Source organism: Bombina bombina, chromosome 1, assembly GCF_027579735.1.
Source record: "Bombina bombina isolate aBomBom1 chromosome 1, aBomBom1.pri, whole genome shotgun sequence".
Taxonomy (NCBI): Eukaryota; Metazoa; Chordata; class Amphibia; order Anura; family Bombinatoridae; genus Bombina; species Bombina bombina.
In genome coordinates, this window is record NC_069499.1 from 474840522 (window position 1) to 474862003 (window position 21482).

Below are 21482 nucleotides of genomic sequence, written 5' to 3' on the forward strand. Positions count from 1 at the left end.
GGTAAATATATTAGCAATCCTAATCCAGATACATGGAAAAAGTACTTGCAAGCAAAAAATGAGAGAGAGCTATATATGAGAGAGTCTTGGGCACGAGAAGACATGAAGACGAGGGCATATTGCCAGGGGTATCAGGGGATCTCCGCTCAGCATCTAGCCAAAATTGTTAAATTTAGGAAAAAAAGGAACATGATTCCCATGATTAAGGAAGGCACTGAAACCTTTACACAATCCTCTGAAATAAGGGAGGCCTTCTTAAGGTTCTATCAAAAATTATACTCCAAGGAGGGAATTAGCGAGGAGGAGAAAGTTAAATTCTGGCAAAAGATTAATATCCCGAGAATATCAGGAGAAGCCCTTCAATTAATCAATAAAGAAATTACGGAAGAGGAAATTAAGTATACGATAGAAAGAACTAAGGCCAATAAGGCGCCTGGGCCTGATGGCCTCCCGGCGGAATTCTATAAAATGATAAGTGAGGAATTGACGGGAACATTGGCCAGATTATACAACAGTTATTATATGCAAGGCAAACTGGATTCCCCATATTTTACAGATTCAATAATTTCTCTAATCCATAAAAAAGGCAGGAAGGTGGAGGATATGGGGTCGTATCGCCCCATATCTCTCCTGAACCAGGATTATAAAATTTTTACATCAATTTTAGCCGACAGATTAAAAAAAGCAGTAGGGGATCTGATACATACAGATCAGACAGGTTTCATCCCTGGAAGGAATCCAGTACGTAACATGCGACGAGTCTTAGTCCTGTTAGATCATTATCATAATAAAAATCAAGATGCCAGTAAAGAAGGTGCAAAGGACCTAGCCCTTTTAACAATTGATGCCGAGAAGGCATTCGATACAGTCGCGTGGGATCACTTATTCACGGCTTTAAATAAATTTGGTGTAGAGGGGAATCTAGCTAATGTAATAAAGAAGATATATAGTAATCCTAGATCTCAACTTTTAGTAAATGGGGAACTATCAAATCACATCACATTACAAAGGGGGACGAGACAAGGCTGCCCGCTTTCACCATTGCTATTCGATATCGCGCTTGAACCTTTGGCAGTACTATTAAGACAGGAGATGCTGGGGATTCCGCTGGGAGGCCAGAGGGTAACCATCTCTCTCTATGCAGACGACATTATTCTGTTTTTACAGGATACCAACGTAAGCATTCCCAAATGTTTAGAACTTATTAAAGGCTTCAGCCAATTCTCGGGATATAAAATCAATTCCGAGAAATCGGAGTTATTATGGATTATTAAAACAAAGAGCAGCTGCACTCATCATAGATTCAGAGAAGTGACCCACATTAATTATCTAGGCATAAAACTGAGTAAAAATCCCATGGATTGGTACCATTTAAATTATAGTGAATACTTTAATAATCTCCAGGAGAAACTAGAAAGTTGGAATATACATTACCTATCCCTCTCTGCAAAAGTCATGTTGATAAAAGTAATAGTCTTCCCCCAACTATTGTTCCTGATGCAGAACTTACCATTACTCATCTCCAAACGGGATGTGGGCAAATATAAAAAGGCATGTACCAGGTTTATATGGGGAAAGAAGAAACCCAGATTAGCCTTAGAGAAACTTACACAGAGTATAAAATATGGTGGCCTTTCGTTACCTAATATTACACATTACAACATTGTAACACTTATTAAATTTGGTATAGATTGGATTTTAGAGACAAATCATGTTACATATTTTACAATAGAGTCTGCATTAACAGCCCCATTTGATCTTAAGGCGATTTTGCACTACCCTTATTGCAGACTACCAAGTAATATAAGCAACTTGCCTACATTCGCCAACATTGTTCTGGCATGGCAAAAATATTGTGCCCTTAGAGGCCAAGACTTCCAACTATCAAAATATTTGCCAATTATAGGAACCCTAGATTTTACAGCAGGGATATATAACGCAGTATTCAGATCTTGGCGGCAAAAAGGGATAATATATTTTTCGCAGATAATGCAACGGGACGGAGAGATAATACAAACATATGAGGAATTAGCAAGGAACTTTCATCTACCGTCAAATAACTTTTTTGCATATCTGCAAGCCAGAAGTTTTCTTTCAGAAAGGTTACAGAAGCATAGAATGGTCTGGGATCCAGGTATTGAGTCAGGACTCAAACTATACAAGGCAGGGAAACGTGCATTATCTTACTGGTATCAGGCGTTACAGGCCGTATCGGGAGAAAAACATTTGAATAAAATGAAGGAGACACTCTTTGGAAATTTTGGAATAATTCAAAAGGAGGAAATTACAAAGAGTTTCGAGCGGGCCAGGGAAGCAACCATGTTGGTGACATGGAGAGAAGCGCAGTTTAAACTGATGAATAACTACTATCTCACACCTTATAGGATAGGGAAATGGGGGCAGGGAGGGCAAAATGCGACATGTTTAAAATGCAGGCAAGTGATGGCAGATCTGAAACACTGCATCTGGGAGTGCCCGAAAATTAGACAATTTTGGGGGAAAGTACAATACTGGTTAAATAGATTTTTGCAGGAGAAGATTGAGATTTCTCAGTATAATGTATTTTTCCTAGGAAAAAAATTTAGACAAAGAGGTGATAGACAGCTTGTGAATATGGCCATTTTGGCCGCACGTAACTTAATATGTCAGAAGTGGAGATCCCCTGATCCCCCTAGGCTAACAGAATTTATTAACAACTTGAAATTACAGATGACAGTAGAAAGACAAGGTTTAACGCGAATGCCCGAAAAACAGTTTAGAATGTTTTTTGATAAATGGAAGAATATAATCTTGTCATGGTCCTCCGAAATTCAAATCCAGTTCATTGCCCCTTTAAGGAGCTCACCCTATTTAACTATATTGGTTGTGGAGGGGATACTCCCGCAACATTGGTTGTGAAAAAAATAAACCTCTGGGTGATGAGGCAGCGGTTCGCCATGGCTGGTCTCTCCTTTCCCACCCCCTTTTTTTTTTTTTTCTCCCCCTTTTTCTTTCTCTTTTTGCTATTGGCCAATTAGCAGGGTTACCACGCATCGGTGAATAAACGGTGCGTTATTTTTGAGAAGGTCTGATACAAAAGATAAAGACTTTATAAAGAATAATTAATATTTAGGATAAAATAAGCTGGAATAATAGGTTATTTGTTCTCTTTTTTATGTATAGTTAAAATAAGACACCAATCAGTTACGAAGGTATTTGCTATACGCATTTGCGAAAATTTATCTGGAAATTGTATATGTTATGATTGTCTGTTTCTTTTTTTTTTGTAATTCGCAACATTATTGTTTTCAATATAGCAAAGCATTTGTATGTCGGATTTTCAATAAAATGATTTAAAAAAAAAAAAACAAAAAAAAAAACAAAAACAAACGCCCGCACGAAATATTAACAAAAAAATCCTATCTGCCGAAAAGAATTATTAACAAAAAAAAAAAACTAACCGCCTGCACAACGTATTAACAAAAAAAGCCTAACCGCCCGCACAAAGTATTAACAAAAAAACCTAACCCCCTGCACGGAGTATTAACAAAAAAAACACCTAACCGCCTGCACGAAGTATTAACATTAAAAAAAAGACAACCCTCCGCACAAAGTGTTAACAAAAAAAATCCTAACCGCCCGTACAAAGTGTTAACAAAAAACCTAACCGCCCACATGAAGTATTAACAAAAAAAAAATAACTGCCCGCAAATAGTATTAACAAATAAAAACAACTGCCTGCACAAAGTATTAACAAAAATAAACTAACCGCCCGCACAAAGTATTAACTAACCGCTCGCAAGAAATATTAACAGACCCCTAACACAAAATGTACCTCTAAACCACCAACCCCCACATCACAAAATAATAAAGTAATTAACCCCTAATCCGCCAATTAAAATAACCCTTAAACCCCAAAACCCCGACAACACAAACTATCTACTTACACTATTAACCCTTAAACCACAAAAACCTCCACAACGCCAACTACCTAATTACAATATTAACCCCTAAACCGCCAACCCCCCACAACGCAAACAATCTATCTAATCACTAAGCCCCCTATCCTAAAATCCCATAAATTAACCCTAATTATATAAAATTTAAAAATCTAACATTACAAAAAAAAAAACACTAAAATTAAAAAAAAATAATTCTAAAATAACGTAATTATCCAAAATAAATTATTTTAAACCTAAATTAATACCCCTATAGGAAAGCCCCCCAAAAATAAAAACACCCCCTAATCTAACACTAAACTACCAATAGCCCTTTAAAGGGCTTTTTGTAGAGCATTGCCCTAAGTTAAACAGCTCTTTCACCTAAGAAAATTACAAAGTAGCCCCTAACAGTTAAACCTCCCACCCAACCAATTCCCCAAAATAAAAAGACCTAAGTCTAAAAAAAAAATAAGCTACCCATTGCCCCTAAAGGGGCATTTGTATGGGCATTACCCTTAAAAGGGCAATCGGCTCTTTTGCTGCCCATTCAAATAAAAAAACCCTAATCTAAAAAACCCCCACTAAGACTAAACTACCAATAGCCCTTGAAAGGGCCTTTTGTAGGGTATTGCCCTAAAAGCAATCACCTCTTTTACCTAAATAAAGTACCAATTACCCCCTAAAACTACCCCCCACCCACACAACCCCTTAAAATAAAAAACCTAAGTCTAAAAAAACCTAAGCTACCCATTGCCCCTAAAGGGGCATTTGCATGGGCATTGCCCTTAAAAGAGCAATCTAACTAATCTAACAAAAAATCAACCCCAAAAAAAACAAAACACTGAAGTCTAACCCCGAAATAAGTACTCACAGTTCCTGAAGACCGGCGGTGAAGGTCTTTTTCCAGGCAGCGACATCTTCATCCAGTGCAGGGACATCTTCTATAGCTTAGGTTTTTTAGACTTAGTTTTTTTTATGTTGAGGGGTTGTGTGGGTGTGGGGGGGGGGGGTACTTTTTTAAGGTAAAAGAACTGTTTAACTTAGGGCAAAGCCCTACAGAAGGACCTTTTAAGGGCTATTGTTAGATTAGGGGGTGTTTTTATTTTGGGGGGGTGTTATTTTTATAGGGGTATTAGATTAGGTTTAATTATTTTTATTTTTGATAATTTCGTTTATTATTTTCAGTTATTTAAAATATACTGCCCTCTGGGGCTCTAGTATATATATGTGTATTGGAGCCCTTTGCAGTTAAGTAGATAATAAAACATATTTATGCGATATTCATATTTAATAAAGAATATGTTCTATGTATTTATAAATAGATATTTCTATATATATCTGTATAAATCTATACTTATGGGGGCGTGTCCAGGCAGCAACCCAACATGGTCGCAAAATTGGTAGCTCTGGGAGATGGCTGAAGTATCCGCCGAATATCCTCAGCAGGCAGCGACATCCATACCGGAGAAACAGTGATCTGGAGTGACCTTAGAATATTGATCCGGATCTTTAACATCTTTAGGAGGCGGCCTAAAGTCAAGATTTTGACCCCCCCGGTTATCCGGGTCAGACAGTTACCTTGGAACTGCTTAAACCACTTTTGATATTCTTATTGTGACAGATCTACTACCACTCTACTTTAGGAATGGAAGTAACCTATATGGCTATGCAGAAACTTTTGCAAGAACAGGAGATTAAGATGGCTGCCAGATTCAATCGTCTCCAAGCTGTAATTGATTATATGACTGTGTTAACAATTGCACCTGAAGCTTCTGTACATGGGGAAATTAATACTGAGGAGCTGTGGCAGCATAACTCAGTAAGTGTCGAGCGGTCCCTTGTGTTGGAGGTCTCTGTTCCTCCGGTACTGGGCCATACCATATTTTCAAAGCCCCAGAACCTGTCTAAGGGACTACTCGAGCATTTTGTCGAGCTGGATCAGTGTGGGACTCTGGCAGTTTTTCGTGGCCCGAGCACCACTGGGTCTAGTGCTTTCCCCGCCCGCGATGGTTTAAAGGTGAGGATAGTGTTGGATGGCATGGACACTTGGAACCTAATGGATATTGCAGGACTGTTCGATCCATTCGGTGTGGCCTGTTGTGGGCTGACGTTGTTTCTCCCCTTTTTGGCCTGCAGCTGAACTCTCACCATAAATCTGGTATAGATTAGAAGGGACTCATTGATGTGACTTATCTTGGAGCGCTGTAACTTTATGATTTAATGATGGCTTCACAGCCTGAAATATTTGCTCTTTGAATAAGGGACTCATGGAAGTGATATACTGGAGCGCTGCAACCTGAAATGTTCACTTTCTGAAATTTAGTGGTGGTGGTTTATTTTTTTCTAAGCAGGGTGATGCGATTGTGTTGTGTAAGTGTCAATGAGGTTGCCCTGTGACACTTTCAATTATTTTCTGAGTGCTGGTAGTTTATAATAGAGTTGTAGGGTTATAGCTTGTGATTTGTTTTCATTCAGAACACACTGTTATGATGTCGGAAAACTACAATGTGCGAGTACTGGTACATATGTTAGGTTATAACTTTTGTATGTTTTTGTTTGTCTACCCTTTTGTATGCATAACGCCATTCTTGACTAAGATTGGCTTCACGAGATTTAATGTTCCCACCCAGCTAATCTATACTCTCTCCCTTATTGTTTACTCATTTGGGGTTGTGTCTGGTGTCCGCGGCCGGGATGGCAGAATACTTCACACATCTATAATGTTTGAGCAATAGAGGGAGTCTATCTAGTTAACTAATCTAGTCAGTTTGGGCTCAGGTGTGTTTCCCAGGTTGACACTTGAGTATGCTAGTTATTGTTGTGCTTCTCGAAGCAGCCATGGGCAAAGAGAGGTACATATTTCATTTATTTTTTTGCTTTATAACCTATATTCTGTGGGGGGGGGGTTAAACATAATCTTATACAGTGGGGCAAAAAAGTATTTAGTCAGCCACCAATTGTGCAAGTTCTCCCACTTAAGAAGATGAGAGAGGCCTGTAATTTTCATCATAGGTATACCTCAACTTGAGAGACAAAATGTGGAAACAAATCCAGACAATCACATTGTCTGATTTGGAAAGAATTTATTTGCATATTATAGTGGAAAATAAGTATTTGGTCACCTACAAACAAGCAAGATTTCTGGCTCTCACAGACCTGTATCTTCTTCTTTTAGAGGCTCCTCTGTCCGCCACTCATTACCTGTATTAATGGCACCTGTTTGAACTTGTTATCAGTATAAAAGACACCTGTCCACCTGTCCAAAACCTCAAACAGTCACACTCCAAACTCCACTATTGTGAAGACCAAAGAGCTGTCGAAGGACACCAGAAACAAAATTGACCTGCACCAGGCTGGGAAGACTGAATCTGCAATAGGCAAGCAGCTTGGTTTGAAGAAATCAACTGTGGGAGCAATAATTAGAAAATGGAAGACATACAAGACCACTGATAATCTCCCTTGATCTGGGGCTCCACGCAAGATCTCACCCGTGGGGTCAAAATGATCACAAGAACGGTGAGCAAACATCCCAGAACCACACGGGGGGACCTAGTGAATGACCTGTAGAGAGCTAGGACCAACGTAACAAAGGCTACCATCAGTAACAAACTACGCCGCCAGGGACTCAGATCCTGCAGTGCCAGACTTTTTCCCCTGCTTAAGCCAGTACATGTACGGGCCCGTCTGAAGTATGCTAGAGAGCATTTGGATGATCCAGAAGTGGATTGGGTGAATGTCATATGGTCAGATGAAACCAAAGAAGAACTGTTTGGTAGAAACACAACTTATTTTGTTTGGAGGAGAGAGAATGCTGAGTTGCAACCAAAGAACACCTACAACTACTGTGAAGCATGGGGGTGGCAACATCATGCTTTGGGGCTGTTTCTCTGCAAAGGGAACATGACGACTGATCCGTGTACATGAAAGAATGAATGGGGACATGTATCGTGAAATTATGAGTGCAAACCTCCTTCCATCAGCAAGGGCATTGAAGATGAAACGTGGCTGGGTCTTTCAGCATGACAATGATCCCAAACACACCACCCGGGCAACTAAGGAGTGGCTTCGTAAGAGGCATTTCAAGGTCCTGGAGTGGCCTGGCCAGTCTCCAGATCTCAACCCCATAGAAAAGTTGAAAGTCTGTGTTGCCCAGCGACAGCCCCAAAACATCAGTGCTCTAGAGGAGATCTGCATGCAGGAAAGGGCCAACATACCAGCAACAGTGTGTGACAACCTTGTGAAGACTTGCAGAAAACGTTTGACCTCTGTCATTGCCAACAAAGGATATATAACAAAGTATTGAGATGAACTTTTGATATTGACCAAATAATTATTTTCCACCATAATTTGCAAATAAATTATTTCCAAATCAGACAATGTGATTGTCTGGATTTATTTCCACATTTTGTCTCTCATAGTTGAGGTATACCTATGATGTAAATTACAGGCCTCTCATCTTCTTAAGTGGGAGAACTTGCACAATTGGTGGCTGACTAAATACTTTTTTGCCCCACTGTATGACCTTACTATTAGATACCCCAACATCTACCCCTTGCATATAATAAATATCTATGGCCCAAGAGTGGCCAAATATTTTTATTTTTTAACTGGGGTACGTTTTGTCTTAACTCCTGTATATTTTAGGGGGCTACTTGTTTACCATTAGCACACTATTTTTGTATTGGGCCCAAGAGTGGCCATGCTAACATTCCCCCCCAATCTTCACCCCTCATCCATATGTGACATCTTTGGTCCAAGAGTGGCCACTACTGTTTAGCTGGGGTGTTTCTTATTCATATTTTGTTTTTAACACCTTGGGGGATTCTTTGCCATATTATTAAAATGAAAAAAGACGTTTATCATGTTGTTTGCACCTTCAATTTTAGGTCTATTGTTATTGAGCTATATAAGGCACTGCATCTTACAGTTTTAATGTGTTAGTTCTGGTATGCCTTAATGTACAGGTATATGCCTAGATTAACGGCTGTAACATAGTCTGCAGACCAGAACTCATACTAAATACTGTCACTCCGAAAGGTCCAGGGGTGACCAGTTGCAATTAATGTGTAGATCTGCATGGATATGATGTTTTGACTTATAAGTTGATATACCAATATGTATGTTAATGCTTATGACTTTTTGCTTTGTTTTATTGGATGAATATTCTGTATTGTGCAAACCAAGATGTTATTTTTGTCTGTAAACCTCAATAAAAACTATTAAAAAATAAATAAAAATCTATACTTTTTGGTATAGATATATATTGTACAAAATAATTTATATATATAAATATTTATTTATGAATAAATAGAACATATTCCTGTATGTGAAGAACATTGGAATGTGAAATATTCATATTTTCATGTCAGGGTTGGCGCACATGAGAATATGCGATCGGGTTTGTGCAAGAATAAGGTGTTTTTTTCAATTTCTTTTCTCCATTGACTTCTATCGAGGAATATGTGAAAGCGCACATGATATTCTAAGTTCGCCTTATTGTGCTCGTCAGGTTAGCATGCAAGTGAAAACTGTTTACTTCCAACTCAAAATACGTGCACAACCCGGCGAGTGCAAAAAGCTTACTTCTAGCACAGTTAACGCTAGAGCATGTTTGTATAAAAGACAAAAATAAGAGAATTTAAAATACTTAGATTAAGGAACAGCAAAGGAAAAAGATGACATTTTGTATCACTTAAAGGGATATGAAACACAATTTTCTTCTTTCATGATTCAGATAGAGCATGCAATTTTAAGCAAATCTTTCATTTACTCCTATTATTAATTTTTCTTCATTCTTTTGGTATGCTTTGTTGAATAAGCAGCAATGCACTACTGGTTGCTGACTGAACACATGCGTAAGCCAATGAAAATCAGTATATATATATATATATATATATATATATATATATATATATATATATATATATATATGCAGCTACCAATCAGCAGCTAGAACCTAGGTTATTTGCTGCTCCTAAGCTTTCATAGATAAACATTTCAGCAAAGGATAACAAGAAAAGTAAGCAAATTAAATAATAGAAGTAAGTTGGAAAGTTGTTAAAAATGGTATTCTCTATCTCAATCATGAAAGAACATTTTTCGGTGTCCCTTTAATGTTATTGCATGGTTCAGCCTCTGATTGGACAACTTTTAACTGACCCCTTCTATTTTACTTTTCATTGGTTATTTGTTTTACTTCATTTTTTATTTTATACTATTTCTTTGAAAAGCTATTGGAGCAGTAAGCAAAATATAAATATTGGGTCTTTTAAAAAAAACAGGCTAAAGTTTTATAGATTGTATATCTTGTAGTGTTGATTTCCCATCACTTTCAAATTTAGATCACTATCAGCAGTAACGCTTTTACCTGACATACTTTTGTATTATTGATTATTTTATTGTTTTTCCTCAGGTGTCAGTTCATACCAGTTGCTGAATTATGAAGATAAATCGGATGTGTCATTTAACAAAAGGCAAGGAAATCAAATCATGAATGATGTTGGAATTAATATTTATGGGTCAGACTCTGTTGCAGTCAATTCTTCATTTGGTATTGTAACCAAACATGAGGTTGAAGTCCCTGCACTCCTGAAGGAACTAATTTCCAGGTAAGTGCTCATTGCAGTAAAGAAATGTATAATACAGAGTTATGAATATAATCTAAAATTTTCATTTTTTGAATACAATATGCCTCATTGGATAGGTGTTGGTGTCATCGACTAATTTAAGTAACACTCAAATATTAACTAGTTAGGGGGGAAAATTTACTATTCCTGAGGGAAAAAGTTACTAGTCTACTCAGTGTTTAAGATAGTGTAAAATGACATCAAATATAGATCCTTCAGAATCCTTTAGAAAAGCTTTTCAAATGGTTTACAATAATCCTCATAAAATTCTTTTGAAAATCATTAAATGCATTTTTCTACGTACAGAATTATGTAACATTAACCTAGCAGCACCTGCCAAATAAGAAGAGATTTTAGACATTTAACCCCCCAAAACTATATTGTTATCTTACATTTCTCAGCAGCCTCTTCTTATCCTGCATTTTTTATAAAAGCATGTCATGTGCATGCTGTCTGATCACAGCCGACCCAATCTCACGTAGTGCACTCACGCACTGGGTAGAGCAGCCCCAGCACAGGAGCATGCTACATTTATTTCAATGACACGATTGGATGTGTGATTAGACAGCGTGTCCGTGATGCACCTTATCCAAAGAGGCTGGCGAGGAAGGTAAGGTAAGTATAGTGCAGAATTATGTAACATTCATGTTTATGTTTACTGCCCCTTTAATTTCTAATTGGTAGACATATCAACTCAAAAAGATATGAGAATTATTTGTATTATGAGTTGAAAACGTCATAAAATTGGTTTCTCAGTTTGATGGTGAGCTTTGATGTCTAAAAATAGAGTAAATATTAGTAACATGATGTTGGGTGTGAAGACTGTAGGCTTGGCTGCTCTGTCCCTAGATTATCTCACTAGACCACCATAGTGTGGATTACGAGTCCTCATGAATCACTCTCTTATATATATGGACTACTGATGCATCAAAGCTAAAACATTCTGAGGGGAGTATTTAAAAGCACACATTTTGATAAAAGATTTAATAGGGTGATCTCGTATCAGTGATGGTGACAACATTATGCAATTGCCTTATAATAAAGAACAGATATTAAAGGGACAGTCTAGTCTAAATTTGTTTTTTATCATTCCAATAGGGCATGCAATTTTAAATATTTTCCCAATTTACTTTTATCATCCAATTTGCTTTGCTTTCTTGATAGTCTATACCTATGTAGGCCCATATTCTAATATCTAAGCCCTTGAACTGCCTCTTATCTCATTGAATTTTGACAGTTGGACACTGCTAGTTCATGTGTGTCATATAGACAACGTTGTGCTCACTCCCATGAAGTTATTTAAGAGTCAGCACTGATTGGCTAAAATGCATGTCTGTCAAAAGAACTGAGATAAGGGTGCAGTCTGCAGAGGCTTAGATACAAGGTAATCACAGAGGTAAAAATTATATTAATATAACAGTGTTGGTTATGCAAAACTGGGGAATCGGTAATAAAGGGATTATCTATCTTTTTAAACAATAAATATTCTGGAGTAGACTGTCCCTTTAAAAAAAAACATTATGCTTTGCCAGAATACAGTACTCTCATAATACTATATAATAATTTTAATTAGTCAGTAGGTCTATACCAAATTCATCAAACATATACTCACAGAGGTTACTTCCAAATATCAGAGTTTGTGCTATTAATATGCACCACCCACCCACTTGTCACTGCAAATTTTCACTCCTTACTGAGTTATGTATTCCCAAAAAAGAAAACTTATGCAAAGTTTTTATCAGTTGATGTTAGAAATTCCTGCTATTTGTCTCTTCCTATGGAAATGGCTACAGATGACTTGTCAGAGGGTTGCAACTGCTAAAAATTATGCTGCTGCAGTTTTTGTAAGCCCTATGTGGGCATTTGTCAGGATATGCAACTGTACTCAAAAGAGGTATTAGAAATGAGAGATATTGAGGGTTTATTTAAATCTTTCCAATCATGTTTATCGGCGGAAAAGTTCAGATTGGATCCTAGCAGACAGGAGGAAAATTGCCCATACGATGCAAGGACAGCAGCAGCTTTGGCAAACACAATCCGACCTACCATGGTTTTTATTTCAGCAATAAAATAGACGCATCAAATTCAGAACACAAAAGGTGTTGATAAATTGGAAACTGTTATTTTTGGTATATTTGACAGTATTCCAAGACAATTTGGAATAATGTTATGACCTTGCACATGTGTGATACGTTATGAAATGGTAACAAATGCCATTTTACATGTGTATAGCAATATATGGTCAAGATACATTAAACCTATATTCAGCACTTGTGTATGGGTTCTCTGTAGTGGATGGGACCGACATTTACATATGTATTTAATAGACAGATATATGATATGACATACAGCAAACAAGATGTGCAGGAAATGGGAGAAAACCGAAATCACGACAACAACATCTAGAAATGGCATTTAGCAATCCCCTTCTTAAAATGCTATTTCATACTTGCATTTTCATGATTCTAATTTACAGGAATGTTTAATCAAGATTTAAGAGTTTGCCATTCAGTCCGGTTTACTTGAAACCTAAATCAGCTGCACAGGTTTATACATTTAACATAAGTCCCAAAAATCATGTTTTCTCCAACATTGGTGTGTCCGGTCCACGGCGTCATCCTTACTTGTGGGAAATATCTCTTCCCCAACAGGAAATGGCAAAGAGTCCCAGCAAAGCTGGCCATATAGTCCCTCCTAGGCTCCGCCCACCCCAGTCATTCTCTTTGCCGTTGCACAGGCAACATCTCCACGGAGAGGGTTAAGAGTTTTTGGTGTTTAGTTGTAGTTTTTTTATTCTACTATCAAGAGTTTGTTATTTTAAAATAGTGCTGGTATGTACTATTTACTCTGAAACAGAAAAAGATGAAGAATTCTGTTTGTGAGAGGAAGATGATTTTAGCAGACAGTAACTAAAATCGTTTGCTGTTTCCACATAGGACTGTTGAGATGAAGTAACTTCAGTTGGGGGAAACAGTTAGCAGACTTTTCTGCTTAAGGTATGACTAGCCATATTTCTAACAAGACTGTGTAATGCTGGAAGGCTGTCATTTCCCCTCATGGGGACCGGTAAGCCATTTTCTTAGTCTCAAACAGAATAAAGGGCTTAATATGGGCTATAAAACTGGTAGACACTTTTATGGGCAAAATCGATTGCTTTATTTGGGCATTTTATACATGTTTATGCTGGTAATTCACACTTATAAACTTGGGGAACGTTTTTTAACGTCAGGCACTGTGTTAGACACCTTTTCCAGTCAGGAAGGGCCTTCCCAGTTGTAGGCTGAGCCTCATTTTCGCGCCATTACTGCGCAGTTACTTTTGAGAGCAAGACATGCAGATGCATGTGTGAGGATCTGAAAGTAGTTGGAAAAGTTCCTAGAAGGCTTCATTTGGTATCGTATTCCCCCCTGGGTTTGGTAAAGTCGCAGCAAAGGCTGTAGCTGGGACTGTAGAGGGGTTAAAACTGTAACCGGCTCCGGTTTCGTTATTTTAAGGGTTAAAGCTCTGAAAATTGGTGTGCAATACTTTGAATGCTTTAAGACACTGTGGTGAAAATTTGGTAAATTTTGAACAATTCCTTCATATTTTTTCACATATTCAGTAATAAAGTGTGCTCTGTTTAAAATTTAAAGAGACAGTAACGGTTTTGTTTTAAAACGGTTTTTGTGCTTTATTGACAAGTTTAAGCCTGTTTAACATGTCTGTACCTTCAGATAAGCTATGTTCTATATGTATGAAAGTCAATGTGTCTCCCCCTTCAAAATTGTGTGATAATTGTGCCATAGCGTCCAAACAAAGTAAGGACAGTACTGCCACAGATAATGAAGTTGCCCAAGATGATTCCTCAGATGAAGGGAGTAGACATGGTTCTACATCATCTCCTTCTGTGTCTATACCAGTTTTGCCCACGCAGGAGGCCCCTAGTACTTCTAGCGCGCCAATGCTTATTACTATGCAACAATTGACGGCAGTAATGGATAACTCCATAGCAAATATTTTATCCAAAATGCCTGCATATCAGAGAAAGCGTGATTGCTCTGTTTTAAACACTGAGGAGCAAGAGGGCGCTGATGATAATTGCTCTGTCATACCCTCACACCAATCTGAAGGGGCCATGAGGGAGGTTTTGTCAGATGGGGAAATTTCAGATTCAGGAAAAATTTCTCAACAGGCTGAACCTGATGTTGTGACATTTAAATCTAAATTAGAGCATCTCCGCGCACTGCTTAAGGAGGTGTTATCTACTCTGGATGATTGTGACAACCTGGTCATTCCAGACAAATTATGCAAGATGGACAAGTTCCTAGAGGTTCCGGTGCACCCCAACGCTTTTCCTATACCCAATCGGGTGGCGGACATAGTGAATAAGGAGTGGGAGAAGCCCGGCATACCTTTTGTCCCCCCTCCTATATTTAAGAAATTATTTCCTATGGTCGACCCCAGAAAGGACTTATGGCAGACAGTCCCTAAGGTCGAGGGGGCAGTTTCTACTCTAAACAAGCGCACTACTATTCCTATCGAGGATAATTGTGCTTTCAAAGATCCTATGGATAAAAAATTGGAGGGTTTGCTTAAAAAGATTTTTGTACAGCAAGGTTACCTTCTGCAACCCATTTCGTGCATTGTTCCTGTCACTACAGCAGCGTGGTTCTGGTTCGAGGAACTAGAAAAGTCGCTCAGTAGAGAGACTCCATATGAGGAGGTTATGGACAGAGTTCACGCACTTAAGTTGGCTAATTCTTTTATTTTAGATGCCGCTTTGCAATTAGCTAGATTAGCGGCGAAAAATTCAGGGTTTGCAATTGTGGCGCGCAGAGCGCTTTGGCTAAAGTCTTGGTCAGCCGATGTATCATCCAAGACAAAATTACTTAATATCCCCTTCAAGGGTAAAACTCTCTTTGGGCCAGAATTGAAAGAGATTATCTCAGACATCACTGGGGGAAAGGGCCACGCCCTCCCACAAGATAGGCCTTTCAAAGCCAAGAATAAGTCTAATTTTCGTTCCTTTCGTAATTTCAGGAACGGACCGGCCTCTAATTCTGCATCCTCTAAGCAAGAGGGTATTGCTTCACAGACCAAACCAGCCTGGAAACCGATGCAAGGCTGGAACAAGGGTAAGCAGGCCAAGAAACCTGCTGCTGCTAACAAAACAGCATGAAGGAGTAGCCCCCGATCCGGGACCGGATCTAGTGGGGGGCAGACTCTCTCTCTTTGTTCAGGCTTGGGCAAGAGATGTTCAGGATCCCTGGACGCTAGAAATAGTTTCTCAGGGTTATCTTCTGGAATTCAAGGAACTACCCCCAAGGGGAAGGTTTCACATATCTCACTTATCCTCAAACCAAATAAAGAGACAGGCGTTCTTACATTGTGTAGAAGACCTGTTAAAGATGGGAGTGATACACCCAGTTCCAATGGCGGAACAAGGAACGGGATTTTACTCAAATCTGTTCGTAGTTCCCAAAAAAGAGGGAACCTTCAGACCAATTCTGGATTTAAAAATCCTAAACAAATTTCTCAGAGTACCATTGTTCAAAATGGAAACCATTCGAACGATTCTACCTACAATCCAGGAAGGTCAATTTATGACTACCGTGGATCTAAAGGATGCGTACCTACATATTCCTATCCACAAAGAACATCATCAGTTCCTAAGGTTCGCCTTTCTGGACAAACATTACCAGTTTGTGGCCCTCCCATTCGGGTTAGCCACTGCTCCAAGGATTTTCACAAAGGTACTCGGGTCCCTTCTAGCGGTTCTAAGACCGAGGGGCATTGCAGTAGTACCATACATGGACGACATTCTAATACAAGCGTTGTCCCTTTCAAAGGCAAAGGCTCATACAGACATCGTTCTGGCCTTTCTCAGATCTCACAGATAGAAGGTGAACATAGAAAAAAGTTCTCTGTCTCCGTAGACAAGAGTTCCCTTCTTGGGAACAATAATAGATTCTTTAGAAATGAGGATTTTTCTGACAGATGTCAGAAAGTCAAAACTTCTAAGCGCTTGTCAAGTTCTTCATTCAGTTCCACGTCCTTCCATAGCTCAGTGCATGGAAGTAGTAGGGTTGATGGTTGCAGCAATGGACATAGTTCCTTTTGCGCAAATTCATCTAAGACCATTACAACTGTGCATGCTGAAACAGTGGAATGGGGACTATACAGACTTGTCTCCAGTGATTCAAGTAGATCAGAAGACCAGAGATTCACTCCGTTGGTGGCTAACCCTGGACCACCTATCCCAGGGAATGAGCTTCCGCAGACCAGAGTGGGTCATCGTCACGACCGACGCCAGTCTAGTGGGCTGGGGCGCAGTCTGGGAATCCCTGAAAGCTCAGGGACTATGGTCTCGGGAAGAGTCTCTTCTCCCGATAAACATTCTGGAACTAAGAGCGATATTCAATGCTCTCAGGGCTTGGCCTCAGCTAGCAAAGGCCAGATTCATAAGATTCCAATCAGACAACATGACGACTGTTGCTTATATCAATCATCAGGGGGGAACAAGGAGTTCCCTGGCGATGAAAGAAGTGACCAAAATAATACAATGGGCGGAGGATCACTCCTGTCACCTATCTGCGATCCACATCCCAGGAGTGGAAAACTGGGAGGCGGATTATCTGAGTCGTCAGACTTTCCATCCGGGGGAGTGGGAACTCCACCCGGAGATATTTGCCCAGTTGACCCAATTATGGGGCATTCCAGACATGGATCTGATGGCGTCTCGTCAGAACTTCAAGGTTCCTTGCTACGGGTCCAGATCCAGGGATCCCAAGGCGACTCTAGTGGATGCACTAGTAGCGCCTTGGAACTTCAACCTAGCTTATGTGTTTCCACCGTTTCCTCTCATTCCCAGGCTGGTAGCCAGGATCAAGCAGGAGAGGGCCTCGGTGATCTTGATAGCTCCTGTGTGGCCACGCAGGACTTGGTATGCAGACCTGGTGAATATGTCATCGGCTCCACCATGGAAGCTACCTTTGAGACAGGACCTTTTTGTACAGGGTCCATTCGAACATCCAAATCTGGTCTCCCTCCAGCTGACGGCTTGGAGATTGAACGCTTGATTCTATCAAAGCGTGGATTTTCAGATTCTGTGATAGATACTCTGGTTCAAGCCAGAAAACCGGTAACTAGAAAAATTTACCATAAAATATGGAAAAGATATATCTGCTGGTGTGAATCCAAGGGAATAAGATAAAGATTCCTAAGATCCTTTCCTTTCTACAAGAAGGTTTAGATAAAGGATTATCTGCGAGTTCTCTAAAGGGACAGATTTCTGCCTTATCTGTCTTACTACACAAACGACTGGCAACTGTGCCAGATGTTCAAGCATTTGTTCAGGCTCTGGTTAGGATCAAGCCTGTTTACAGACCTTTGACTCCTCCCTGGAGTTTAAATCTAGTTCTTTCAGTTCTTCAAGGGGTTCCGTTTGAACCTTTACATTCCATAGATATTAAGTTGTTATCTTGGAAAGTTTTGTTTTTGGTTGCTATTTCTTCTGCTAGAAGAGTTTCTGAGTTATCTGCTCTGCAGTGTACTCCGCCCTATCTGGTGTTCCATTCAGATAAGGTTGTTTTGCGTACTAAGCCTGGTTTTCTTCCAAAGGTTGTTTCCAACAAAAATATTAACCAGGAGATAGTTGTACCTTCTTTGTGTCCGAATCCAGTCTCAAAGAAGGAACGTTTGCTACACAATTTAGATGTAGTCCGTGCTCTAAAATTCTACTTAGAAGCTACAAAAGAGTTCAGACAAACATCTTCTCTGTTTGTCGTCTATTCTGGTAAAAGGAGAGGTCAAAAAGCAACTTCTACCTCTCTTTCCTTTTGGCTTAAAAGCATCATCAGATTGGCTTATGAGACTGCCGGACGGCAGCCTCCTGAAAGAATCACAGCTCACTCCACTAGGGCTGTGGCTTCCACATGGGCCTTCAAGAACGAGGCTTCTGTTGATCAGATATGTAAGGCAGCGACTTGGTCTTGTCAGGGATTTATCTCTTCTCACACTGTGCCTTTAAGAATGTGAACTCACTACCCCTATTTAAGGCTCCTCCCAACAGAACTCATTGCTTGGTAATTTGTTGCTCAGTGTCAAGCTGCTTCAGAAGAGACCTAGCCGTTTATACAACTTTGTATTTTCAACTTATTGCTCACCCTGAGTTTCTGCCTACTCGAATCAACCTGCAGATGCTCTTTTGTGCCTGAAGTTTTGCTCCGTTTGTTCACTGAGAGATTTCTCAGTCTCTCTCCTGTACTGAGGTTGTTCCCTGCAGCGTGTGACGTCACGCCCGACATTCTCCCGCCGCGGTTCTCAGCCAGGCTCTCTGTGATACCGCTGGGACTTGTTGCTGTCTGGTAACTGTATTGCTCTGTGCTAATATCATCTCCATTATTACCGGTCTGTATATATTGCATTGTATGAACTGTGTGTATTGCTGCAACCTCATTACACTTACGCTTGCTATATATTATTTGTGAAACTTTCACTTGCTGGATATTCATATTCGCTTCAGATATCAAATATGCACTAAACCTCTTACTGCTACTTACCAAATTGCAAACAAATAACTGTGACAAAGATTATTACAACTACCATTATTCATTAACGGACTGCCTAAGCATATTTCAAACTTTACAACAATTAACCTCTATTCTGCTTGAAATGAACTGTTTGCTTTAACTTAAACTTTATCTGTTTCATCAGTTAAACACAGCTTATATTACTCTGATTGAACAACTCTGGAAATTACTAATATTCATTATCAAAGTATGGTTTACAAAATGACCAGAGGTTGATTTATTTATTTAACAAAGTACTGTGTGAATTTCAGTGTGTTTGCTAAAGCCTGCTGCATAAACTATTTTCACTGCTAGACTGTTTGAATTAAGGCACCTGCACTAATTAACTCTTTCACTACTGCTGAAGTCACATTCCTATAAGACTTACTCTCTTTTCTGCTACAAGCAGTTATTGTTGCGTGAAGGTTCCGTTTTCACTCAGCTACTCTGCTGTAGTGACCCTCAGATCAATGAGCATATCAGGGTTCCCTTAAGTTAAATCTGTGGGAATCCGAGGTAAGGTGTGAGACTGAGTGGTCCTGCATAAAGCAGTAAGCTGTAATTGTAGTGTTCTCTAAAACAACTAAACATATCCTAACATATTACCAAGCCTTAAAAAAAGGAATACTACTAACAGCTAAAATCATGGATGTAAGTGAACTGTCCAGGAGAGTTGGATCTTTAGCTCAGAGTATGGATCACATGATTCAAGGCTTAAGGGATATACAACTAGAGAATCAGAGTATAAAATTTTTTATTAATGATCATCTTGCTAACAAAACTCCTAATGTTGAGTCAACTCCAGAACCCATTGTTAGTCCACCTGAAAAGTTCTCTGGGGACAGAGCTATGTTTAGGGATTTCAGGAATTCCTGCACTCTGCTTTTTACTTTGAAACCTAAGTCATACCCAACTGACAGGATTAGAGTTCTAACTGTAATTTCATTTCTCAGAGGTGAGGCCAGGTCTTGGGCCAATGCTTTTTATGAAAAAATGATCCTATCCTAAATTCCCTAGAAGATTTTTTTTCTGCTATGTCTCTCTTATATGAAGATCACAATAGAAAAAATACTGCTGAAACTGCCATTAGGTCTCTAAGGCAGGGCAAAAGAATGGTAGAAGACTACATTACTGAATTTAAAAGATGGGCTCCTGACACCCTGTGGAATATTCCTACTCTACGCAATCAGTTCCGTCTGGGACTCAATGATGCAGTTAAGGATGAGTTGGCAAGGGGTGTGATTCCAGAGGACTTGGATGAATTGATGACTCTCTCTATTGGCATAGATTGTCGACTTAGGGAAAGGAAGTCAGAGAGATCTTATTCAGAGACTACCCCCAGAAGAACCCCCAATTATCATCACTCAACTCCTTCCACAGCATTCACTAGACCCATAGAAGAACGCATGGATGTTGCAGTTATTAGGGGACCCTTGAGACCTGAGGAGAAAGCTAGGCGTAAGCTACTAAACTTATGTCTATACTGTGCTGAAAAGAACCATGCAGTTAGGGACTGTCCCTCTCTAATTCGACAAAAGAAGGGTAAGACTTCCTTTAATAACCATACAGTTAATTTGGTTGACAGCATAAAATCTCATCTATCTATTTATGTCTCCTTACAGTGGTCCCATCAGAAGATAAATGTTCAGGCCATAATTGACTCTGGGGCTTCTGGGAATTTTGCTGATAACACTTTTGTTGTTAATAATCACATCCCACTAATAAAGAAGAGTGTTGCATTAGCTATTCGTCTGGTTGACGGTTCATTCTTTAGCTCTGGTCCCATAACTCACCACACTATCCCACTCAAAGTGGTTACCCCTTCAGGACACACAGAGCTTATTTGTTTTGATGTTCTTCCATCTTCTGTTTATCCACTAATCCTTGGACTGAATTGGTTAATAAAGCATAATCCCACTATATCGTGGTCCACAGCATCAGTAGTTTTTGATTCAAACCACTGTAAACAATCCTGTTTTGGGGTACACACACTTTGTCATATCACTGAACATAAGTTACCAGAATGTTATAGTGAATATTTAGATGATAACCTGAAAAAAGGCTTTATTAGACCTTCCACCTCCTCTGCAGCTGCAGCAATGTTCTTTGTAAAAAACAAGGATGGCAGTCTTAGACCCATCATCGATTATAGGCAGTTGAACAAATGCAGAAAAAAGAACAGATACCCCCTGCCCCTCATACCTGAACTTATTGAACGTTTACAAGGTGCCACAGTTTTTACTAAACTTGACCTCAGAGGTGCTTACAATCTGATTAGGATGAGGGCAGGGGATGAATGGTTAACTGCATTTCGTACTAGATACGGTTTGTATGAATACACTGTAATGCCCTTTTGGTTGTGCAATGCCCCAGCGACTTTTCAATGT

At 39.4% G+C, this 21482-nt stretch overlaps 1 protein-coding gene across 1 annotated transcript in view; it reads left to right on the forward strand.

The window, feature by feature from the left end:
* The window catches only part of LOC128645484 (pejvakin-like), a 169181-nt gene that overhangs the window by 49284 nt on the left and 98415 nt on the right, over window positions 1–21482 (forward strand). The window contains exon 2 of the mRNA XM_053698506.1: window positions 10333–10528. Coding sequence (XP_053554481.1) covers window positions 10333–10528 — 196 coding nt within the window. The remainder of the gene's footprint in view (window positions 1–10332; window positions 10529–21482) is intronic.